Source organism: Ambystoma mexicanum, chromosome 12, assembly GCF_040938575.1.
Source record: "Ambystoma mexicanum isolate Mex_15411 chromosome 12, UKY_AmexF1_1, whole genome shotgun sequence".
In the NCBI taxonomy this organism is placed as follows: Eukaryota; Metazoa; Chordata; class Amphibia; order Caudata; family Ambystomatidae; genus Ambystoma; species Ambystoma mexicanum.
The window spans coordinates 795446191-795472954 of NC_090936.1; the positions used below are offsets into that span (position 1 = coordinate 795446191).

General features: G+C 42.2%; 1 protein-coding gene across 12 annotated transcripts in view; it reads left to right on the top strand.

Annotated features, from left to right (window-relative positions):
- PTPRQ (protein tyrosine phosphatase receptor type Q) overlaps nucleotides 1–26764 on the top strand; it is a 2012995-nt gene that overhangs the window by 1021030 nt on the left and 965201 nt on the right. For all 12 annotated transcript variants that reach the window (XM_069629300.1, XM_069629298.1, XM_069629293.1 and 9 more), the window contains one exon: nucleotides 4529–4733. In XM_069629300.1, the coding sequence (XP_069485401.1) occupies nucleotides 4529–4733 (205 nt within the window). The remainder of the gene's footprint in view (nucleotides 1–4528; nucleotides 4734–26764) is intronic.

Consider the following 26764-nt stretch of genomic DNA (forward strand, 5'->3'; position numbering starts at 1 on the left):
TTTAATGTTGAATCTACAGATATTGAGATCCCTTGTGGTGTAGGAACTTAAAAAAACATGGGTAGTATGTCCAGATATTAAACTTAACTGCGAAAGGAGATGGACTATATAATGATCTCTTATGGGAATTCAGGACGAAGACACTCGCCCTTTGATGTTGAGGGGTTAAGATATTGGGCAAAATGTGAGTGTTTTAGTTTTTGTTTGAATGTTGGATGTTGCCTTTGGTCAATATGTAATTCCCTGAGGTACCAACCAGAATGCCTTAATGAGGGCAGTAACTGGCGATAAAAGCCTGCGTTGTAAACTGCATCGCCAGTTGCCACCACAGCTCAGATTTATTTTGGTCACATGCTTTACTGAAGTCGACAGACAAATGTCTCAAAGCAGTTTGGATTTGTTTAGAAACCACATAATAGGGATGGGAAACGGTTATCAGCGCTTGTGCCTTAGACCACCACCCAAAAAGTCACAGGCAGTACATTGCCCAAAAACTAGCACTGAGCCTGTACTGGACACGCAATGGCACGTCCAGCACACCCCTCTCAACACACGCTGTAACAGCATTAATGATTTATGCTGGGAGGATATTTCAGGGGCCACGCGTTTGTCTTGGAAGCAAAAAAAACACATAGCAACACAGGTTCAAATCGCGCTTAGAAACTGGTCTCGGGTATTAAGCATGTTATAAAATAACAATTATAATTATGAAACCGGTATTATCATGCAGATACATTCCTTGTGAGCATTTACCTCATAATATCAGGTACAGAAGTTATTACTGCAATTCATTAATTCATTAATTGAACTACGCAGCAATTTTATGAAAGCCAGGCCTAAAGTCGCTCTTTTTAGATTTAGTTTTTCCCTATTAGCAATCGCCACAAATCAGCACAAGCTTCAATACCCATAGCATCTAATGACAGCATTGCTTAGTCGAAATTCCATTTGAACAGATGTAACAAATGTTCCCTTCCCCGAGTGAAAAAAAGAGAAAAAAAAGGATTGAGCGCTACATGCCCATTACGGACCAATTCACTGCTCTGCGTAACAAGTAGTTCTAAAACGTACCTTATCCCACCGGGCTACTTGAGTACTGAGCCGGCCACACACCCCTCTAAAGAGTCTATTCCAAAGGCAGATCTTTCATTAGCTGTGTCCTAAAAAACATGTGTTCTTTCTCCCTAACGAAATCAAGGAAGGGAGCCCCGGTCCATGCAAAAATTGCCATTTTATTAGAAACTAACGGAGAAATTCTTTCCAGAGCAGTTATTTCCCATATTTTAATCCACCAGCATGAAAAACTCTACCCGCCAGGAGTTTTTCTCGGTTTATTGTGGCTGCTATTACCAGATGCAGTATTAAATCCACGTTAGGACCCGTCATAGGGTGGGTATCCTCATCGGGCACGTCACCCAGAACTAGAGATAATGGGCACATCGGGTGAAGCCAGACAGTTGTATTTTTAATTTTCTATCAAATCTCTTCCCAAAAAGTCTGTATGATTGGGCAAAACCACCACATGAGCCATGTCTCCCAGTTGGCCACAGCCATGCCAGCAGCGGTCTAAGGACTCAGGATGGACCTTATGTAGTCTCTGCTGGGTCCTATACCAACAGAAGCACAATTTTAGTGCTTCTTCTTTTATCAGGGTACATTGTGAGTTTTTATGGGCCCGAAACCAGATATATTGCCAAGATTCCTCGGAAATGTCCGTCCCCAGCTCCCACCTAAGCATGTATGAGAGTTTTTCCCCCCTCAGGCGAGTTCTCCAATAAGCGATAACCAGTGGATATTTTCTGGATCTCCTGCTCATCACGCACCAAACGTTCCAGACCCGTAGGGGGCCTGGGACCTGCTTGTTTTACCCCACCATTAGTTATACAGTGTTGTATTTGAGAGTATCCGAGCCGTTCGGATTTAAGGAGGAAGAATCTCACCTTGCATTCTCGGAATCCTTAAACAAGTTGCCAAGCCTCCGTGCACCTTGCGTTTCCCATTTAGTGAAAGCCCTGTTGTTCACACCGGGCGTGAAATCCGGTTTTGGACGAACCAGCGAGAGTGGTCCCAATTGACCTAAAGCCCTGCTGAGTGCATGCCTTGTCCCAATTATTCAAGGTAATGCTGATGGCTGATGCAAGATCCTTGTCAATGCTCCTCGCCTCCTTCGAGAGAAATGGGAGGTGAGCCAGCCGGAAAGGTGAACAAGCCTATTCAATCACTTTCCATTTTAGACCAACCCAACATTGGAACCAACTGGGCCTCTCGAAAATACCTCTGCACTTAAGGGACGTTTAAACCCCCAACTCCTTTATGCTGCTCTCCTTTCATAGCGCCCTGCTTTTTCTTTGCCCCCTGGTTTCTTTAAAGATACCAGCAGCAAAGAAAACAAAATGAACGATTTCTTTTTTGTGGAATTTTCTGGATATTTGGGGCCTAATTCACAGAGCGTCTTCCAATGGGGTTTTGGCTTTATAAAACGCTTCTGTGAATTAGGCCCTTTGTATTTCCTGAGTTGATATTGTTGATTATCATTTAAAGAACGATGCAATGTATTTCTTTATCATTAAAAGCTTTATTATATTCTAGAGGAGCTACAAACATAGAAGATAAAATCAAATATGATACACGCTTTTTTCAACAACCCAAAAACCCAGCATGGAATCGGCTTAATAAAAAAACAAATAGCTCTTATTGTAATGAAAATCTCGCAAGTGGCACTTCTTCAAACCAAGCTTTATGTTTCAAATGTCATTCCTATTGGATTATAAAAAGTCACAATAGAGTGCAGACATGGCCGGGTGGGCATACACATGCAAGAGCAGGGCACTTCCGAAGCTTGCTACTACACAGGCGTCATTAAATGGGAGTCAATGAACCTGGCTTCCTCACTTGGCGCCCTCCTGCCTTCCCTTGGTCAAGACTTGCTACTTGTAGGGCCAAGCTGGTGCTCCTCTGGAACCCCCTCATGTTGGAGCCCTACGAATCTCTTAAGTACTGACTGCACCCCAGAAACTCCTTACAGCTGCCTGAGCTTGTATCTATGCTATTGCACCAGGATTTCTATGCATAGCCTATCGTGAACCACATGTTCCATCGTTGCTAAGCATGAGCCTGAAGGAAATCACCAATCAAATCTAAAGCCATTTTGGTTCACCTAATTTTATATTTATTTTATTGTATAAAGAGCAGACCTAGCTTGAGAGCAACTGAGCACTGTAGAGGGAGGGTAGCCGGCATTTGGACTGGCATCTTTTAACAGTAACGCAGTACTGTGAGCTCTGTGCGTTTGCATGTACGTCCATTGGAATTAGTCTTTGGTCAGGTGTTGTTGAGAGAGCCAAGTTTTGAGAGATTTGGGGTTGGTGCATGACAAGAGAAGGATTGTTTTCGGGTACTCTTTGCCGACGAGTTGTGATTTAAGCCGGTTGGTTGATTTCTTGCGCGAGGAGCCTGTGCCACCAGATATGTGGAGCTTAGCCGCCAGGTAGGCTGGTGGGCTACTTGTGACTGCTTTGTAGATGATACATGCAGTGTTGAACAGTATCCTGGCTTGGAGTGGAAGCCAATGTAGTTTGCATATGGGTAATTTGGTCAATAACCGAGCAGATTTAATAACCCGGCCAAGCGTGACCAATATTTTCAAGCTACTGAAGAGGCCAACGTTTAAAATATTTGTTTTGCCATCAGAAACAAGGAGTGTGGAGTGCAACGTAGAATTTCACACCACAGCAGACCTATTGACCCTGGTTAGAAGTGCAACCAAAACATAATGGCCCTCATTACGACCCTGGCGGAGTGGGTTTACGCCAGCGTTATTCGCGGCGGACCCGTCCGCCCTACTACGAGTTCCCGTAGCGCCATGGAACGTTTTCCGCCTGGTTTTTCCGGGCGGAGAAATCCATGGCGCTACGGGACCTTGATGTTAATTACGCCACCGTATTTTGCGGTGGCGCAATTAACGCCTTCCCCACTCCCATTATACCCTATGGGGCAAAAATGGGAATGGGGAAGGGTAAAATGGGGAATGGGGATTTACCGCCCCGCCAAGGTCGGCATGGGGCGGAAAATCCGCCAACCTCCATGGCGCTATCGGCAGCTTTCCGCCGTGCTCCGCGGTGCATTTAGCACCGCGATTTCCGCCAGGGTCGTAATGAGGGCCAATGACTTCTTTGGGTGTTTAGGTTTTTAGCTTTTAGCACTTTTGAGCTGTAATGCCGATTTCACATTACAAGGACATTTACATTTTGAGTGGTAGAGTGTTTGGTTTTAGACTTTATTCTACTTTTTCATTATATCAACAAAAATGGAAATTTACATATATCCAAAAGCTATTAAACATAATTCTCAAAAATAGGGGCATGAATGTTTCATAGCGTTACAATCGATATATATATTTTTATCTTTCACAGCTTATTGAATAGGTACAAGGTTCGTTTTTCATTTTAAATGTATACATGAGTGTGTACATCCAATGATTGCCCTATGAGGGATGACACGATGTAATTGATATTATTTTTTATTACAGAATTCAAGTGACCCGTACGTTTTGGGAGATGCCTCGGTGAGCATTATGTTGGCGGGGGCAGCAGTGGTACCAGTGTCGGTGCTTTATGAAGGGTCAGCCGAAATGTATTCCACAGCCTCGACGGCTCTACCTGTGTCATTCCACAGTCCCGCAGGCGGTGCCGCGGCTGCGGCGAGTGGAGCAGAAGTCCTGGATTCATCCTCAGGTATAATTTAAGCTCTGTTGGCCCCTGCCAATCAGATTCTCCCCACCGTAGGCAATGTGACAATATGGTAGTCCTTCTTGCTGATTGGGCCACGTGTGATGCTTATAGGGGTAACTGGAAACCCCCTTCCCGGTGGTTGTCTAGAAAACAGTAGAAGATTTCCTTGCATCAACCTAGATCCAGGGGCAATGAATCACTTTAAATGAAACCTTTTAAAGAGTGGGGTTAATCCTTCAAAAGGAGCGTGCATTCATGGCCTTCTCTGGAGGATTTTGAAATTCTTCTGGTCAGAGCAGCAGTGGTGGCACTGTTCCTCTGCCTATTTCCACCCTGACCAGAAAAGAAGTGGTAATGCCATTCACCATGTACGGGCCTAGTGGCTGGCACTATGGGGTCTGCCTGCTTTCTACATCTGTATATAGCAAGTGTGAATCCATGGGCTGTCAAGCTTTACTGGCAGAGACGCTGGCAATGTTCCTTTATGGAGCGGGGAAATACATGGAGCAGAGCATCACTTCGTGCGCCCACTCCATCTAGGAACTCTATCCAAAATAGCACAAACACTGAAATTAAGGCAGGGGCTTGCCTCCACATGGTTTATAGCATCCGTGTCATTCTGCACCCCATTTAAAATGAGGGTGCTGGTGCAGCAGAATGTTCTCAAGATGTGTGGTGGAAACTGAATTACAGAACGTTTGATGGGGTGCTGCTAGAACATGTAATTGGAACAAATCTAAACAAAATACTAAGCAATTGCATTTTGTGGGATTCCATATTTAAAATTCGGGCGCAGGAAAATAATCGACTTGGTCCAAAATCGTATAATTTTTAACAAAATACAGAATCCAGGATTATAATCCTGGCGTCTAGTTCCCAACGCCAGCAAGTTAACCTCTAGCCCCGCTCATGCATTGCACAGAACCAGCCATGCCCCCCTCCCATTGCTGCAGTCCTTTGAGCTGACTTCAGTTGCTCACTTGATGTGTCAACTACTTAACTGGGTCAGTCGCAGCAAATGGGAATGCCACACAAGAGGGGCCCTTTTGTCACCCAGTTGACCTCTTTGCTGGAGAAAGTAGCACTCTCCAGCCACGAGTCAAGCTGCAGAGACAATCCGTTATTACAGTTGCCAGAACAGGTGTGATGCCCAGGGATGAACTCGTCTAACAGTTCCTCGATGGTCTCGTGTTCGCTGGCGATTTTTGCTAACAGCTTTTCAGATGTCACTGGCGGTGCATAGGTCAAACGACCAGAGTGTCAGTGCACGGTGGCAGACAGGTGGAGGTGACCCCTGTGACAAGATGGGGCAGCCATTATTGCACACATGTGCTCATCAGTGTCATGTTAGCTTGTGCTCTGTTTGGCAAGTGTTCTAATTTATTTCCCTACAAACAATCGTCTGTGACAGACACGTTCTTAAAACAACATTATTAGCATTTGACCAATGGTATCTGTAAATATAGCAACCTTCTCATAACCTTCACATGGGTTTATAGTCAATAAGTCGAATGCAATAATTTCGAATGCCTTAATGTCGGATGCAAAATGTCGAAAAAAAAATTCTAATATTTTTTTTTGTTTTAATTGGGGGGGGGGTTCCCCCAGCCCCCGTTTTTTGTTTATTAGCCCTTTTTTAACTAACTAGACCCAAAAAAACAATAAAATAAAAAACATAAATTCGAAAAAAAAAAATCGACATTTTTATTTTCGACATTAATGCATTCAAAATTATGCATTCGAAGTTATGACTGCACACCCTTCACATGCTGTAGGCAATGAAGGCACACTAATACGTCCAGTGCGTTTGTATTAAAACATTATTTGCCTGGACTGCTCAATGCCTATTTAATGTGACAGTGATCTGTACAATAATGTCGTCACGCACTAGTGAAAAAGCAATTATTTTTTAAAGTATTTGCATTATAATTTCGGTCATTATAATAGCATACTGGGTGCAGCAGGTTCAACTGTAGAGGAGCCGAAAAGTCGAAATGAGTAAACCTATGTCCGTCATGCAGACATCTCTGGCCTCGACAGTCCTTATAGCAGCATTTGTTTCCGTGAAAGCAAGTTGCACTAACAATTATCCAGCAGGATCACCTCTCCCATTATGTATTACAAGCATACACATGTAACGCATTTAGGGCCTGATTCATCGAATATTTTGCACGGTGCAAAGTACTTTTCACTGGTGCGAAAGTGACTTTGCACTGCCAACAAACACCCTGATTCATGGAACGGTGCAAAATCACTTTGCACTGCTCACCCTTATTCATGGAACAGTGCAAAGTGTATTGTTGCAGTGCAAAGTGACTTTGCACAGCAAAAATACACTTTGCACTGTTCCATGACTCAGGGTGTTTGTTGGCAGTGCAAAGTCACTTTGCACCGTGTAAAATATTCCATGAATCTTGCCCTAGTGTCCATTCTGTTATGCTATGTTAATAAGCTTGTATACTTCTCCCATCACCACTGGTCCTAATGGACAGACGCCTGTCCTGAGTGTGGTGTAAAACGGAAAACGAGAAAAAAAAGGTGAGGAGATGGGGAAGCAGCAGAAAAATAAACAGAAAAACAACTGGAACGGCTCAAATGGGATTAGTGGGGCAGTGGTGTATACATGCGGCAGTAGAGGTGCATGTATAATCCTTGGTAGTGTATCAAAGAAATGTTGATCAGGAAAAGAGTGAATGAAACCCACCCGTAATTCAGAGCAATTTTCCTTGAGGGCAGTAGCTAGTACATTGATTTCATGATGCTAGAATTTGTCAGTGGATGGCTCTGTGATGGACTCAAGATGTGCTCAAGCATGCCATTGATCTCTGAGGCTTCTTTGCCAGATACCGTTTTAGAACATCACTCTGTATAAACCAGGAGTATAAAGTGGATTTGCCAAGCCAACTGATAGAAGTGTAAGAGCCAAGTGTTGGCCATGTAAAGGAGAGTGTGGGCATGCTTTTCGGGGTGGGATAAACCCTGATTTGTATGTGGTGTTTCCCCTTTCTGTAATGGCTTGTCAGGCTAAAGAACGAAAGGGTTGGAGGGTTGCCCAGAACTGTGCAAGAGATTAAGATTAACTCAAAACCTTCCAGCCATCACCTTTAGTTTTGTCTATGTCACCCCGAGTGGGACGGGTATGCTCAGACATGGGTCCTGAGCCTGCTGGGCAAAGAGTCCCAAACTACTCCTCACCGATGATGCACAATGAGGGCGAAACATGTCTGCGGTTGCTTGTGTTCTTGTGCAGAAGGGATGTGACCTAGCAATTCTGGCTGGACTGCTTCTTTACGGGTAAGACCAAGTCTGATTTGCATATGGCCTTTTTCCTTTCTGTAATGGTTTGTCAGTCTAAAGAACAATAGTTTGGAGCATTGCCCAGAGTTGTGCCAGAGCTTAAGATCAATTCAAAACCTTCCAGCCATCACCATTTGTTTTGTCTAGAGCTAAGATTTTGCCTAGTAAGGGAGAATGCAGGGAACACAAAGGGGAAAGAGGGAAAGAGAACAAGGGATTGTCTCGATCCTCCAAACACCATACTTGCTTTGCCACTTGATGAAGCGTCGGATTGAATGTACAGCATCAGATGATGGTAGCAAAATGGAATGTAAAATTGGGGGAAGTCTATCAAACTTTAGGAATAGATTCCCATCGAAAATAGATGAGTACCAATAAAATAGACACCAACCTATCTATCCAGGCTTTGTTCAGCGGGCTAGGAGAGGAGCTCCTCTATTTAATCACAAAGAGGGATGCAATCAGGGTTTCCACCGCTGTCTTAGTTGCTTTTGAATTTTGTGTCTCCTTTAATTATCTTTTCAGAACCTCAAAGTAGGCAGTCTTACAGTGCCAAATTATTAAGTATGCAGAATTGACCATATCGCTACATGTTTTACAGGGTAGATGTGTAGTGCCTACATTTCCTACTGAGCTCCACACTACTACTAAACCAGCAGTGATGCCCGTCATAAATGTGAAATTGGGACAGCCTGACAGGCATACCTCCTTTGCAAGTGAGGGCTGAAGGCAGGCTATATTTGAGGAGGGGTATGAATTAAAACTGGTGCAACAAAAATGCCAATTTATTTAAAATCAGTCATTGCACACAACTAATTAAAAACACTAAAGACTCACCCTATAAAGGAAACACAGAGAATACAAACTTTGACAAGAAATGGCACTCTGGGTTGATAAGCAGGTGTGTTCAGGTAAGAGATTTCAGCAGCAATGCAATGTTTATCGTTATGTCTTTAAAAATTAAAGGAGGAGTATTAAAAGTCATTATGGTCCTATAAGGCAGACTAAGAGGACATGGACTTTTCAAATACCTTTGTCTCTTTTTCTTGGGTTCTCAACAGCATAGTGCCAGGCTTCTGGGTGCATACCTTGCAGTCTAGCCGATTTTTGAGATGGTCGAGTAACATTGGTCCTTTGGTGACTCAGCATTGAAGCAGCTTTGGGATGGTGCTCCCGGTTTATCAAGTTGGTGTTTGAGTCAGTTTGAGTCAATGGATCTCAGCAGCTCAAGTATGAGGACTATTCAGGCCAAAAGAACGTGTCCGCTGCATTGAGCTGCATTCGAGGTGGATAAGTTGATGGCTTCCAGTGGGACAAGTCAGTTTATGAGTCAGATCAAGACAATGCTTCTGTTGGGTCGAGTCAGTACTCGGGATGCAATGAGTTAGTAGTTTCCACAGTGGTAAGCCATGGTGAAGTCACAGTGGGGAGACACTTGACTGGGTCGAGTTGGCATAGAGACAGTGGGAAAAAGTAGATTAGCACTTTGAACACTTTAACATGCCAAAACCAGCACAGCGAGTCCTGTTGTGATTTGAAGTGAGTTGAGCATGTTCGAGTCGGCTCAGATGTCTTGCGGTGGTAAATACGGTTCCAAACTTCTTCTGCAATTTCTGAGCTCATGGAAGGCTAATCCAGGGTCTCTAAGGACAAGGTGAGTCCTTATTCCTTAGATCCACCACAGGAAGATTGCCTGGCATCTACAAGGGGTCCTCCACCTCTAGTGAACAGGAGACTGGTTCCAATGCACAGGAAGTAGAGAGGCCTTGGTCCACAGCAGTGTCACCCCCAATGTTCCTTGTGGATGGTTGGGGGACAGAGCTTTCCATTGTCTCACTGCTCTCTGTCTTCACTTCTGTGGCAGAGGTCTTTGGAATAGAATGTATTCCCAACAGAGAGCCAGTGAATCCTTCTTGAACTTCAAAGACTAATCAACTCAAGACAGGGTTTCCTGTTCTTATAAAGGGAAAATGCTATAGTGGATTCGCCCAAAGCAAGCCTGTTTTCAGGGGTTCAGGCTGCTGTAACAAGTGCAATTTGCTTTTTGACATGCGCACATAGTGTGCATTGTCTGCAGGAATCGGAGCGGTCAAGGAGTTCTACAGAGCACCAGTACGAACCAAGAGTGTAGAAACCATCTATTGGCCTACACTTTCCTCTGGGCTACTCTAACTCTGCCCCTCCCCCGGACTGAAGACTTCACAAGGACTATAGTGATCAGCATCTTGATGTCAAGTGGCTTTGTGATGTCTGGACTGCCTTTTTAAGCACCAGTTTCCAATGGACCTCCTGTGGTGCGTTCAGTGCCCTTAGGTGAGGTGTTAGCCTTTGTCAGAGATATCAAAGAAAAAACTTCCTCGACATTGTCCCTCAAGGTCTTTGTGGAGATATCCAGACCAGACAGCTAGCACTGCTTACCAAGCTGTCACAATATGATATCCAAATGAGGTGGCTGTATAATTCAGTGAAACCAAGAGCCACCATGTCATAACTAGACATGGCTTATCTTTGCAGTTATGTGCCACCTGCAAGTGTGGTGTATCCAAAAAAAAAAAAAAAAAAAATATTATTTGAGTGAGAGGTGCAGAAGATTAAAAATCCACCTCTGCCTGTTGGAACTTTGTGTTCCAGTAGCAATCAGAAATGCACATGCGACCTTCGAAGCTATTCGATATCTATTTTCTACTATACGTATTATTGTCAAAGGATACCGATTTGTAATGGAGCATAAAGTATAAATGAGATAATGTAATAGGAATGGCATTTTATAAAAAGTGCTGAAATGAAATGTATTGGTCACCTGAATCTTGGAAAACAGTATGCAAATACAGGGTTATCCCAGAGGAGTGCGGCATTAAAACATGTAAAGCTGTACACTACTACATACAATACATTCATATGAGAGGGTGTATTTTATTAACATATTTGGGTAGTGATGACTAAAGTAAAGAGATCCCCCATAATTAGGGCCTAACTTCCATATCAACAAGCTGCAAACCAGCTTTGGGGTCAGTGAAGGGGTCAGGCCTTCACTTTGTATGTGAGTACCAATTCCAATCGAAGAGACTCGACTGGTACAGATCGAGGTACTCCTAATATACAACGTAGGAGTTTGCCTTCAAACGTACCCACTCACTTTCTACTTGGATTTGGGCCAAATTGCAAGGCTGTATAGTGTCCCAGGATGAAAAACTCGTCTGATAGATCATAGTCAGACCCTCAATACTGGGTTCCACGTGTTAAAATCACAGCAAAAATGGCCATGAACACAAAATACTGTGGCAAAAATGCTGTGGTTTTGACGCCACAATCCATGTAAAGGATGCCGGGGACACCCCTGCAACCTCCGGACCGATTATACCATTTAAGAGGAGCGGGGACACCCCCGCAACCCATGCTCCCCTTAAATGGTGTAGTTGAGTACACCTTTAATGGCTAAAACCACAGTATTTTTGCTGCTATTTTTTTGTACAGGCAATATTTCTGCCGCAATTTTATCACTGCATACCATCGCTGTTTAGTCTAGTGAGAAAAGAGGACCACAATGAAAATTAACTGAACTAAAACATAGCTAAAAGGATTATCTAAAGTCACCCGGAGAACACATATTTGTGAAACATACCTCTCTGAACAATAACCAAGGAACATATATGTATGCATCTTTTTGTTCTTAATGTCATTTCATTACATGCTTAGATTCATGGAAATATATCTCCATGCAGAAGGCACAATATAGCTCTAGTCTGCTTGTAAATGTGAAATCACAATTCCATAGCTGTGTTTGAAGCGGAGATGGCACATAATAACGCTGTGTCAAAGCATTAATGCTTTTTCTATCATTACAAAAATGGGGAGGGCACCTTACAAATAAAAACCTGTACTGGGTGTACTTGCCGCTGTAAAAATCTTCTGAGAATCCAAAGCCTGAATACCTTTTAACAATGGGAGGTCAAAGCACATGCTGCTAAACTCAAAAATTATTATTTACTCATAATCTGAATAAACTGTAAAATGTTAAATAAATGTAATGACCTTTAGAGGATAAAACATATTCTAAGTAGTAAAGTCGAAAATGATTATATACAACCCCAGAAATTCCACTCCTTTTGGACATTGAGACACTCTTCATAAGATTTTAAGAGATACATCCAAAATATTTTTCAAAAGTTTATCCTAATAAAACAGCTTTTGATGCTACATGTTTGTACTTTTGATAATGATCAAGTAATGGGCGCTGCAACGTTGTTTTTTGGATCTATGTTCAGTGTGTCTAAGGTTAACTTGACTATCGTTTTACCTACATACAATTTGTCACATGTACAATGGATCACATAGCTCATTCATTTGCTTATGCACTTAGTATGAGTGCTCAGAGGCCATTACTTTCCTATATGATTGTTTAAGTAAACTTGCACACTACACGTATGCCACATGGCCATCTCCCTTTTACTGTAGGCATATTCCACAAGACCTGCGCGTTTCTGTCTTTAACCTTGGTTTTATAAACATCATGAACCAGTGATTGTCTTAAATGAACACCCCATTTGAGTGTCTCATAAACCAGGTGCCTCAACATATAGAATATGGCAATTTAATTTAATAAAAATCATTTTACTAATGACGTTCAGCTGGCTGAAGATCAAAGCACAGTCCAATCTGTCATATTTTAGGACTGAATTTTAGGTTCCAAAAATTGGCTTCAATCAGCCTCCGGAGCTCTATTATTTGACTCTCTCAGTAAACTCCTATTATATGCAAATGCTAATAAGTATTCAGTAATAATATCTTATTGTCTCTTGTATTCTAATACTGATGAACAATTTCAGCATGGAAATAGAAACTGCCCAAATGCAATATTCTGTCTTAATAACTTAGGATGGAAACTAGAAAACTGCAGTTTTGTGTTTTATCCATGGGTTCCCTAAAAATAGTTGCACCTAATCTGCCATCTTTTTCCTTATTAACAAATCCAAAAACCATATTTCCAAAGTGCTACACGTTGATACAAATTTCAAATTGGAATTCAGTCCATGAATCCAATGTAAAAAGTACTGTAATTCAAAAGTGGCCCGTGTCGAAAGTATTACAATGTTGTCGTTAAAACACTTATACAGCTTCATGCAAGGAAAAAAAATGTTTTTTTTTTCTGTAAACACATCACTCTTCAAAACTAGTCATAAATAAATCCATCGGACTTGTAGCAAAGGCACATCCCATTGATATACTCTCTATTCGGGGAACAAAATGAACTTATATCATAAAATTATATTTACATATGGTTAACCTAGTCAATCACACCAAAAAGGCTGTGGGCCAACTGTGGGGCCCTGTGGTCACTTAAAGCCTTGTTTATTACTTGCAAAGCATAATTTTGAAGAATAGTAAAAAAAACTAAGTCAATGTCTAATTTCACCAGTAACTCTTTACTTTGATCGAACTCTTGTGCCTCATTTAGATGTTTTACATCTCTTGTATCAGACAAATCCTTTGATGTCATTATGGCTACAGGTAAAAGTAATCAATATATTTCCAAAAAATTTCAAAAACGGTGCCACATGCTGATATAATCGATCTGATCTTTGTGTCTTGAGTAAAATGTACATTACCGGAATCCATGGATTTATGGGGTTATGAAAATCATATGCCTTTGATTTACAATGCCTTCATGTAGAGCATCACTGCTGATTCTGTGGATTTTCTTTTTGTACCATGACCATTGGGTCATCCGGTTTGGATCTATAATACAAAGTTTGGTTTAATAATTGTGTTACATGTAAAGCAGGAGACTAGGTAAAAAACAAAGTCACACAGCCGCTCTCCGTTGTACCCAACATGGATTCTGGAATTATAGAGTTCTTCTAAACTGTGTCTATTAAATATGAGAATAGGTATTCAAAATTAGATGAACAAATTTGCAAAAGAAAAGAGTCTTCGTTGTTTACAACAATAATTTTCATCACAGGAATCTCAAGGAGCGTCACTAATACATTCTTAGTGAGGAAGCGGCTGACACAGCTATTGTATAGAACAGACTTAACATGCCAATGCATTTCGGAGAATCTTCTCCTTCATCAGGGCTAGTCTATAGTACAACATTTTTTTTCAAGTGGTGCCCGCTTTTTCTATTTTTGCTTTTTAATAAGTGTGCTACCTCACATTCATTTTTGTCTGGATCCAAGATATCTATACAAACTATACCACCTCATTTGTTGCACTTTTGATGACAATATTGTCATTTCCTTCAAAATATACAAAGCTGTTTTTTTAAAATTATACAAAGCTGTTTTTTTCTGCACACACCAAATTTGGATGTGAATACTTTTCTGCTTAAAAAATATCAGCAAAGTCACTCAACACTATTTTCTCAAAAGTTCTGATTTCTTCAGACAGAGATTTGTAGTGTTCAGGGAAGGCAGTCAGGACGCAGTGATCATGCGGGAGACAGTTGGTACAAAAGGTAAGTATGATTTATTGTAGTTTCAGGTTATAGACTAGAAGTAAGGGGAGAGCATAGGTACAGACATTCTTCTAGTAAGATCTCCCATCTTGAATCCCCAACTGTAGTCCGAACCCTGAGAGAACACAAGGTTCCAATCTGACCAGCATTCCTTGGCTTGCATTACCATATACACAATGCAAGCCCACACTACGAGTATTTAATGGAGGAACAAAAACTATTTTTGGCCTTAGTGGAGTATCTACAACTCGCTGATTAGTCTTTACAGTCCAAAGAACACTGCTATGTATAAAATTGTTGTCTAGAGAACTTGGTAGTAATGAACTGCTTTGTTTATTGGGAACTGTATAGCAGTCAGGAAATGATAATATGTATTTGTAAGAATTGAGAGCATTTGTAGTAGAATTTCTGGGGAAATGGGAAATTACCCAAGCGACACCCTCCAGAACCCTGGTATAGAGGCAATGTTAAAAAAGAAGGCGAGGATGGAAGATAGAATTTCCATCATTGCAAAATTGGCTGGTCTGGTTGGATATGCAGAATATGCTGGCCAAAGTTTTTAGGCAGATTGTCCCTCTACTTACCTGACAAAATGATGTTCTGTGTAACTGAAGCGTTTTATTCTAATGCTCTGTATGAATCAGTTACTGACTTTGGACTAAGAGGGAATTTGGTGGGGTCTCCCTATTTTAGCAATGCTGTGCCGCCTATGTGGTGAGAACTTAGAAACGTGTAGACATATTTTAACAGTCTGCGGGAAAATGAATAGCTTCTATGAAAAAGGTTATAGAAACAATTGTGTGAACTTTAGATTATGCAACTGTGATCAATTTTGTAACACCCTATTCAGAGCAGATTCTGTAGTTATAACCTCTGCTGCTTTTTATATGTGGAAAGAATTCCAAACATTGATACATGAATTATGAAATATTTATTTCACTGATTACACTATGAAATTATGCACTAGAAAAATGCTTTTATGTTTAATTATTAGGAATTGTCTGGGTTATGGTACATTTTAATGTGCGTTGATGTTTTTAAGGCTTGTTTAATAGCCAGATCACATAATAATTCTCAAGAATAAACTTTGATGGATTGTATGATGGCACAAACAAAGGTTGTTTGCTTAAAGGAATGATATTTGCATTACTTACATATTGTAGGGCATACAGATTCCTCTTTCTTCAATATGCAGACCTTTGTGTCCCGAGCAGCTTTTCTGCCCTCTGAATTCCTGGTGAAACTGATGTTGTCCTTTGTATGTGGCTTCTTGGATCTCCTCTACCTAAAAAGGTTTTTTACAAACGTGTGTCCCCACGGGAGCTATGTTGATCATTTTCAAATTCAGAATTACTCAAAGTGTTAGAAAAAAAAGAATTTATTTTTAAACGGATATTGGAATTAATCTTTCTGATTATGTCCGTAAGAATAATCTTCTGGATAAACATCCTCTATTTTAAAAGGCATGAGATCTTTTTTTAATTGTTTACCTTTGTATTGGCTGCAAAAGCAATACTTCCTCTTGTGTTTTTTTTACAGTATCTAACTTATCTTTTGCCTAATCTATAGTGGTGTCACAGCTCCTATCCGAGCTGCTCACAGAATTATGAACTGTATATTTAACCTGTAAACTGCTTTTGTAATAAATTTTTTCTTTGCCATTGTTTACTTTGCCTTCGTAACTGTAACTGTATATTGATGTTATTTATGTAATCCATGATATGCGCCCAGATGCCTTTGGGCCAGGCGCGCTATACAAATAAAGAAATACAAATACAAATAAGCTCTGTTCTACTGTTCCTATTTATTCTGCAATTGTTTCTACTAACTAGCTTTGCTGTCATAATAGCATTAACCAATCATGGCTACATTTAGTACTACCTGTACTTGTGAAAAGGAAATGTTGTACTGTGGATCATCAAGGAAGAAGCAAGAATCGTTCCTCACTGTAAGGCCTAATGGAATGATATTACCTTTAAGATATTCCTTCAACAAATGGTGATGCATCTCTGTGCTGATCTGCTTCTTTTCCAGAGCAGAATATGATCACTTGATATTGTAGAACTGTCAGCTGAAATAATGTTCAAATTCTCAAAGAATGATGGACCACTGATTGCTTCTGCAATTTCTTCATCAGTAAATGTCAAAACATATGAATTAACCATATTTACAGAGAGATGTCATATACAAACGAATTACACCAGAACACTGATAAAAAAAAACACTTAAAACAAACATAGCAGCCAAAGGGCTTTTCCAACCTACAAATGCCTAATGCTTAGACACAAGCCAAAACTGTTGACTTTGCCAATGCTTGTTTTTAATAGTACTTCAGTGACGGACACACATAGGGCTTATAAATTGAGTGGCTCAAGGCAGACCTGGTTACAACATTTGTATTGCACCAATTACTCGTTTACAGCTCCAATTAAGTCATTTACTCTCAGAAAACTGCTTTGAAAAAACACTGGCCGGTATTTCCAGCTTAAAGTTTGATGGTGAAGCTTGATAAATCTTGAACTAAAAATAAGGAATATATTACTGCTTATAACCTTACACATCTTTCACGAAAACAAATTATTAGGAATTTACGAGGATTTGTCAAACTTGGAAACTCCAAGTACCACTGGCAACCTGCTTCATCCAGAATAGTCTGAGAAAGACATGTATGGAGATTATGTTGGAGAATGGGAAGGCACTGGTTTTACTGGGAAGAATTGCACTCCCCATGGGGAGATCTAGGAGAATATACAGAGTTGATGGTTGAAAACCTCCACTTGGTTCCATCTCTGGTAAATCTCTCACACATCTTCAACCTCCCACACATGTCTGAAGCTCGTCAATTTTTTCCCTTGACCATTTCCTCTATGACCACTGTCTAGCCTGTCTAGTCACCTTCCACATGCAAAAAATAGCCAGGGAAACTCTCTTTCTCTCTTCTTCCTCTATTCTGTCTACATAATCACTGCCCCTTCTATCGATGCTCTTCGTGCTGATCATTCCCTAAATACATTTCTCTGCCCCCTTTCTCTTTCCCTTCCGTTTGCACCCTATGAATACAAAGTCAGTTTTTCCCTACTAGCCTCTTTCCCACACCACATCGACTCTATCAAGCAAAACGTTTGGGTTTTCCACTAATGCTTTCCTCAGTGATCACCACTCTCCTGCTAGCCCCCTCACTCCCACTCTTCCTCGCCCGAACCATAGATATCACTTCTGATTCAACAGTGAAGGACCACCATATGACTACATCTATGACACTGTCGTAAACATTGTGTTCTTGCTCTCCTGCTCCCCTAAAAGTAATCATTTCTTACCCCCAGCCTTGCCATGGACTCCCTCTTCCCTAATCCAGGCCATGTTGGCCTCCCACTTTTCTCCTTCGCCTACTATCTCTCTTTGCTTTTTACCTCTTCTTTCCCATTATATTTGTTGCACCTTTCTAACCTTCACTCGTTGATCCCAACATCATACATCAACATCATCAATAATTTCCTCCAATCATTCCAGCTGAATGTACACTCATCATCTGGGATGCCAACCCAGGCTTTACCCACTATCGTCTGTTTCACTGCAGATGATCCAGGGACTCTTAGACATTGCCTCCTTTTTCTTTTGTCATCTTTTTAACTTGGCGATGAATTCTGAAATCTTCACTGCATGCAACCATGGCTACCATTTTTCCAATCCTAAAAAAAACCTCAGCTGACCCCAGCCATCCAGTCAAATTTGAAATGCTTACCACCTGTTAGACGTTGATCTCCAATTCTTCTTTCCCTTCCTCTCGTTTGCCCCTGTTTTTTTTTCTTTTGGAGCTCTGACTATCTAGCTCCCATCTATCACTCACTCACTTTGGAACTCTCTTCCCCTAATGCTAAGGCTTATGGGCGATTGTTCCAGGTTTCACAAAGCTCTTAAAACATTTCTTTATCCTCAATAGCTGTTTGGCTTCCTGTCTTTCCCACAGTTTGCTGCTTTTTCTGCTTTTCGTAGCAATCCTGCTTGGCTATCTCGCTTACTGTGCCTAGATTCCTTCGGGTGATAGCCACACTATACCAAGTAATTTTGACATAAAATATATCACTGGGTGGTGTGCTGCTTCTTCATGCTAAAAATGTCTGAAATAGAAATAATGTATCTCCCTGCTGGTCATTCCCCCCCCCATCTTCCCACTCCTAGAGCCCCCCCAGCCCAGATCTCCTAAACTCATTCCCCAAATCTTGCAACTGTATGGTCCGTTTTGACGCCAAACTTTCACTCCAACTTTTATCACCACCTCTAGCTTAGCGACCAGGATCAAACCCCTGCACATCTTCAAAATCTGTTCTGTCCCGCGTCCCCTTTCCATGGCTGCCATCTTGAAGTAGTATTTTACTTCCGCGATCAGGAAGCCGTGAGGCGTACCGTTTGCAGCAGGAAAATCCTTTAAATTGGCACCATCCCAGCATTTGCGACGGGTGCTAATGGCGTTAACCCCTCGTTACAAGTGCTTCACTCAGGCCTATAACTCGGGCTGCCGGGCAATTACCCCTGTGCCAGCACTTGGAACGGGGAGGGGGGAGGTTAACGCCATATTAATTACTGTACTATATTATCTGGAATATATTTGCTGCAAGTCACAATTTTGATCTATGCCATCTAACAAAATACTATTTTGTATTATGTTATCAGGAAAGATTATCGTTGCATGTGTTACAACTTTAAATTGCAGTAGCAAAACGAACAAATCCTCATTGTATCATGTGAGAATATTTTCACTTTAGATGATGGTGTAAATTAGTGTGATTGTATCCCTGACGTTTCACAAATCTTCTCTGGAAATGGAGGATGGCAAATCAGTTTGTGCTATTCCTTGTCAGTTTGGTGCAATGAGCACACATTTCCAAAGTTGATCAATTCGGTACCTATAGTACAATTTCCTGAAAAATGACTAAGTTAGCATGACCATGTACATTTTCACACCACAGTAAATCCGCTGAACTTCATCAGTCAACCCTCCGTAACCCGCACCATGTGTAAAAACATATCACGATTTACAGAAATGGAAATGAGACCTGGCACATCTCTGCATCATGTCTGATAGGTACTGGTCAAGGACATTAGATCACAAATCTGGCGGCAGTGCAGCAGGGAGTCTGGCAATCTAGCAGGCATAATGCAGCAGAAGCATTGGGAATTGTGCAGTATAAGTGTGAGCCTTCGAGTCGCAGCATGCAAAGCGCTATACGTTAAAAAGTCAAGGCTGCATGCGGGTAATACTTTCCCAGGGGTCAAGTCGGCAACTATGAAAATGAACCCGATTTGCATACTTCTTGATGATCTGGTGGAAAAATAGCACACTGACCTAATCAGAGGGGCCTTCCCATTTCATGGCAGCTTAAAGCGGTAAACGCTAATGTTAAGGGGGATTAGCACGTAGCAGGAGTGGAGCTATTTATAGCTGGGGAGGTCATCTTTTTCTGATACCAGAGCACTCTTGAGATCTAGCAGCATGCCGCAAACTCAACATTATCCCCTAAGCATTTTAAAATAAACACATCCCTGTGAAAATGTTCCGTTTCCTAATTTAAGTGAACGTTGATCAAAATCAAGCAGGTTTGCATGGCACATACTGTACACAATGTCCATATAGCAAACACGACTTTGTTTTTCACTGAAATCCGTCTCGAACAAACCAAAGCTTGCCACTCTATGAAAGACTCGGGTAACTTGTTGAATCGGGTGATGCAACTCTGGCATACTGTACTGTGACTGCTAAAAAGGTGTCCCACCCGCTCTTCTGTTGTGTTTGGACTTTCGTTTTATAGGTTTCACTGCAAACCAACTCCCTCTTGAGGTCCAGGGCCGGCCTTAAACCCGGGCGATATGGGCGGTTGCCTGGGGCGCCACATTAGCCCCCCGCCATGCCAGCTCGGGGGAGCCTTTCATAGGCTCCTCGAGCTGGCATGGTGGGTGAAGGTGGCTTATTGAAAGAAAATGCACCCTGCTCTCGTGCTGACGCCGAGAGTGCTAGAACGGAGCAGGCGCTTTTCATTACAATGGGACGCTGATGCTAAACCAGTGGGGTGCAGCCTTTGAAAGGATGCCTCATGCTGGTTTAGTCTGGGTGCCCTAAGTTTGTTTTTGTTTATTGTATTTCTATAGCATCTTAGGCACTATTAAAGTGATGAACTCACGCTCTAGCACTGGAACAGGGTGCTTTTTATTACAATAGAGTGCTGATGCTAGACCTGCATGGGGCAGACTGCCGCAGGCTGCTTTAGCATCGGAGTCCTGTTGAAGTGATCAACTCCCTGCTCCAACCTGGGAGCAGGAAGTTAATCACTTAAATAGAGCGCCGCTAGTGGGTGCCGCCCCCTCCCCCCAGCCCTTGACTGGGGGGTGCATTTTGATAGCTATGCAGTCATTTTGAACTGCCATCCTTTTATATAAAGCAAACCCTTGCAACCTTGTGACAAACCACAGCGCCTCCCACTCATCAGTGGATGGGTTGTGGATGACCCACCCATTAGCCACAAGAAGCTCATTCTTCTGGCTAATGAGATGCTGGTAGGATAGCTCAGCGAGTTAAGCACTTGTTTCGGATATCTTTATTTACCCTTCCTGGCTAACTCAGCCCTTCATTCTTCTGACATTGATGAAATGAGTACCCTGAAAATGTGCTGAACAACACTTCCTGATACTACAGCACTTACAAGCAGGAGGAATCCGGCTTCAAGTCCTTTATATGAACGTGATCTTGTTACCTCAATGAACCAAGCAGAACATTTTCAAGAACTAAACCTGCACGTTTGCGTGCAAAAATGAGCTGCCGAGTTATGTGCCATTTACTGTAAGTGTATCATGCTCAGGCAGAATGGCTGCCAGGGAGCACTTAGTCATCAGCGCTATAAAGACAAGCACACAGGTTGTTTTACGGACCGTTGGCTGTTTCTGAGCGAGGTGTAAGGCCAAACGACCTCTCCTTGATGTGGTCCGCACTGCGATTGAGTCACTGTTCAGAAGCGTGGCCTCTTACTGCAGTCGGAGCTCAAGTGACCGTGTTCTTTCTTTTTTTTTTTTTTTTTTACAAGTGTAAAAATACACCTTTCCATGAAACCATCTGCAGCCAGTAGAGGTCAAAGGACTTCAGAATTTCCTCAACTGAATAAACAGTTTTCGCGAGGCATAAATCTGCTATTTTTGGCCTTTTGGACGTGTCTCCCATTCTCCTCGCCTAGCCGCCGGAGCCTAGGTCCTAATCGGTGTGCAAATTGTAAGCCGAGGCGTTTGGCCACCGTGCAGGCTGCTATCATCCGATGAACCGGCCACCCACATGTCATCGCTGCTTTGTCTTTTTTCCCGATCGGGGATTCTTCTAACATTCAGTCCCATTCTGGGCCTCTGATTTATGGCGTTTCAGAGCCAGGAGGAATAATGTTGAAGCTACGTGGTGCTCACCACTCCCGCCGCCCCCCGCACCCTTCTTGGAGCACCCGAGCTGATCATCGGACAGATTATAATTCTTGTCATCAATTTTACAAAATACGAAGCTGGTTTAGGCCCGCAAAAGCCTGCACTTTCACTAGAGGGAAAGATGGCACTCAGTTTTGAGCGGGATTTGACAGTTGTCCATTCCACTGCGAGGGGTTTGCTTTTCTAGGCGTTAAAGTGTTAATTGGTTATTTATAACGCGCCTAATGACCAGAGGTTTCTAAGCGCGGACCGGGGATCGAACCTGTGTTGCTCGTGTCGTCTTGCATGTTGCCCCTGAGCTGGAATGCCTTGTATTTGGAGAATCTGTGCTCAAGAGATTCCTACTTTTGACATTCAGCATGTGGAACTGAATGTTAAAATCGCATGCTAGGAGCTGGGTCTCTGTTAGATTAATTTGCCAAATGGCTCCAAAATGTCAAATACATTTTTTGAAGCACAAGCATTTATTTTGCTCTTTAATCCTGTCCCTGGTATCGCTTACAGCGCATGGGCAAACTTCCAGTTTGCGAATCTCATTGCAGCTGCTGGCTTGGGTCTTTATGGCTGGTGCAGCAACATGAAAACTTAAGTGCATTTATTGGGAAGCTAGGGGCAAGGGTAGGTGACAAGAGGCAATGGAACTTCTCTTCATGCACTCGGAAAGCCTGGGAGCTTTAAAGAAGGAATTGAGGAGAGGGGGCCACATAGGCCGTTTTTACCGTGGTTTGTAATGCAATGTGGGATTTAAGGACGGGAGAATGGGTGGGGGAGGATGACTTGGGAAGTAACTAAGGGAGTTTGGTGGCTTCCCCCTAATTTTGCAACACCTGGTGGTAGTTATGGATAGGAGGGATGGGAGGTGACTTGGGAATGGGGTGGAGTCATACCTGGCTAACCTCGGGGTTTAACACGGAGACTCCAGGTTTTTACGCTCTTCCAAAGGTCTCCGGGGAAGAGCGTGCAGTCTCCGGGTTTTCCGGCATTCCCTGCATCTCCACTAGATTTGTGTGCTTTGGTCTGACAGGAGTAAACATTTCTTTGCTGTCCCCTCTTCCCGAAATGCACTTATGTTTGCCTTCAAAGCGAGTTAACTGTTAACTGTAATGAAGGGCACACATTACAGCCTCGACTATGGTAAACACGTGCTATGCCACATGGGGATAAAAAAAAAAGCTATTGTGTCGTGTTCGAAAGATTTCATTATCACATTGTGCAGGATGGACCTCAGCCGGCACATAGGAATGGGGGATTCCAAACAGCACTTTAAGATGAGCAGCAGCACCCTCGAGATGGATGGGGATGCAGATTCGTACTCTTGCACCAAATCAATAATGGCAACTCAATAGTTTGGCAAAGGGAGTCCGTTTAATGACTAGTACAAAAAACGGGGAGTTCAATAAATATCAGCAATCGCTCGATCTTCCTTCTTGCTTCAACTCCAATTAATTTCAGAAAAACATAACATTTATACCAAAAACTCGTCATCACTGACTTGTAACTTAAACTTAAAACTTAACTTAAAACTTAACATGCAACTTGATTGGTTCTAGGAAGGTAACTTTAATATAGGTACTATTTCTGTATATGGTAACGGGGAGAGGGGATTGGATAAACAATGTCAGGTGGGGCAACTAAGCCCTTCCTTCAAAATGGCTACTGTAAACGTCACTAAAAGTACAACATCTCATTGGTTCTACTAACTATAGGACCCTAGATTACATGGTCCACTAGGATTGGGTTGACATCAACCCCGCTCATACTTTTCCACTTGCGCTTAGCAGCGTGCAGAATAGCCGGCCAGGTGCAGGGAGTTTGTCTGCACCCCAGCTTCTCTCCAATTATTGTTACAATCAATCATCACGTCCGTGGTCATGTGTCAATTATTTCTTTGTGGTTGGCCTCAAGTCTGCTTCTTGGTCTGGGAAAGTTAAGGCGTCTGGGTATGGCAAAGGTCCATGCAGAGGTGTGAAAGTTTCATCCCTTCCTGCTTGTCTGGTCACGTGTTTCGGACACCGTGAAATCGGCCTTTGCTTCATGCAATTTCGTATATTTGATTTAATTCTTCCAGTCATCTGCCATCTGTGGCTTATCTTGACCTTCCCTGAACAGGATACTATGTTCTTCTCTTTAATTCTATCCACTGTTGGCCTATTTCAGCTGATACAACCTTGGCTTCTTGGCATGGTTACCTTCGTCTGAGTTTCTCTCCATCTTTAATTCTTGATTTGTTTGCTGTGAAACTCTCCTCTTGAGACCTTTAGTAACCTTTGTTTGATTCTGCTCTTCTGCGTAGTGGAAGTATACTTACATAAAGTGCTTTCTTGAGGTAGCCATATGTACAGGTGGCGCTTGCTGCAATCTATCTTACTACTAAACATAAGCAAGCCTCGCAATTTCTGTGCTTCTTGTGGTTACTTTGCATATGTACACGTTTAAACTAACTGAATATCTTCATTGTGCATATGGCATAAGTTTCTGACATCTTGAAATCAATTGTTTCACTTTAGGTTTAGGATGTCACTTATCCATGTTGTTTCGTCTCATTTGTCATCATTCTCAGGTCGTTATATCTTCTATATGTAAGTCAGTCCGGGTTCTTATAACATCATCATTCGTCTTCTTTCAGTATCTTCTTAGTTTCTTCAGGTATTACATTCGGACAATCGTCATTCTGTCTCGCTTGTCGATATGGTTTTCTCAATGGGTACCTTTCTGTCCAGGTTTTCTTAGATGTCGGTACTTCAATAGGTGCTGTTATTCTGATAGGTACTGGACACAGCCCAACTGTGGCTCTCTGCTGGTTTATTTGCTCATCATACGTCACATATTTCGGCGTGAATGTTCCTGGTACTTCAAAACGGGTGGCAGGAGTGCGATTGGTGCTTGGCACTTCCTCTTCAACGTTGGTAATGCACATGTGGGCGTGGCCTTGCGAATGTGTGGGCAGGGCATTCCGTTGACGTAAATCTCTGGGTTTTTCATTTTGGAATGTAGGCAGGTATGGGTGAAGTAGTTGGGGAGAGTAAGCAGAGAGTGGATGAGAGGAGAGGGAGTTTTAGGACGTTAGCGTTCTAAAGCCTGTCTTCAGTGTCACATGCTGCATATCCTTTGCATTTGTCTTATAGATCACCTGCTAATGGGATCTCTATAGTAGCAGGAGCAACAAACATTTGTATAAATGCTTGAAAAAACAAAGATCAGAAAAATTGTAACGCATGAAATGTGTAGTTAGTGAACCTGAACACCACCTGTGAGCTGAGTGTGGAGCAGCATTGTTTCCTTGCTGTTTGAATCTTCAGTCCCTCTGCTGAGTAGGGTGGACCTTGCAATACCAGCATTGATTCGTGGGAAGATAGGGCGAGAGGACATGGCAGGGAAAGAGTGAAAAAGGAAGAGGGGCAGAGGGAAGGAATGTACAAGAGGTAGGAACTAGCAAAGGGGGCTCTAAAAGAAAGGGAAGCTGGGGACCGGATGTGAGGTCATATTAGTACTTCCATTCTTTCTTTAGGCCACATTTTGACTGCCTCACAGCTCGGAAGGAGACTAGAAAAGGGGAGCTTATAAAAGGAAAATGGGCAAGGAGGAGAGGTGCAAGAGGATATAGGGACCAGAGAAGTAGGGGGCTTATGGTAATGTCATGTTATTTGCTTATGTGATCCTTTTGCTATATTAATGTACGTTTAATCAAACGGTGTTTATTTCATCAAGCCATTAAAACACAAAATTAGTTCTATGAAACAGAATATAAAAAGGAGTGACGCTCTCCTGAATAGCGTGAACAATGTATTTATTTATTATTTGTATAGCCCCAAAACAGACAAGCCCAGGGGCACAAGGGCACTCAACAAAATCAAATAGACTCACAACAAACACAAAACAAACGTCCATCTAAACCAGTACAGGTCAAGGCCATTAAGGTTGACGGTTCTGCTAATATAGTCAGGCAAAAAGATGAGTTTTCTGAGCTTGTTTAAACCGGGCCAAGGAGCAATGGCCCCTCAAGTAAGCAGTGGAGTTCCAAAGCTTAGGCACTGATACATCAAAGGCACGCTGACTCACTGAGGTTAGTTTATCTCTTGGTATAGACAACAGGTTCGTAGAATTAGACTTCAGTGTTCTCTGTATATGTAGCCACGAGATCCTTTCAGATATGTAGCTTGGGCCATTGCCAAACAAGTACTTATGCATGATAGTAAGAAGTCTGAAGGATATCCTAGCTCCTATGGTAATCAGTGAAGTGCTTGCTTAGCATCAGAAAAATGATCTCTCCTACTTAGACCTTCAATCAGGCGTACAACACTACTCTGGACTACTTGTAGTTTAGCTATTTCTCCCTTATTTATTTCATAAAGCAAACTTCTACATGAGTCCAGCTGAGCTCCAATAATTACTCTTGCCAAAGAAGAGCAACACTTTTTGGACAAAAAGGTTGAATTTCACTTTGCAATTTAGGGTGGTTTGCTGATGTAGATATGATGTTATTAACATGGCCCTTCATGCTCAGCTCTGCATCTAGGTAAACATCCGGGGTTTTTACTTACTCTAGAGTGGTGATGGTATAGCCAGCTATAACAAAGTTTCTGTACTCCGGTTGTAGCTTTTTGATTCAGCTGGCTGTGCCAGCTAACATTCATTCTCTTTCAGAATCATTCGAAGCCAGGCCTGTGTGAGTCATCCACTGGTGGGTATGGGAATAGAGTGCATTGATGATTTTAGTGTCCATGCTGTACTCCCAAGAGGTGGGGTTGAGGCACCGAGTGTCATCAGCAATGTTAAGATAGGCCCAAATATATTGATAACTTAAAAAACTCAATAACGGAGTAAC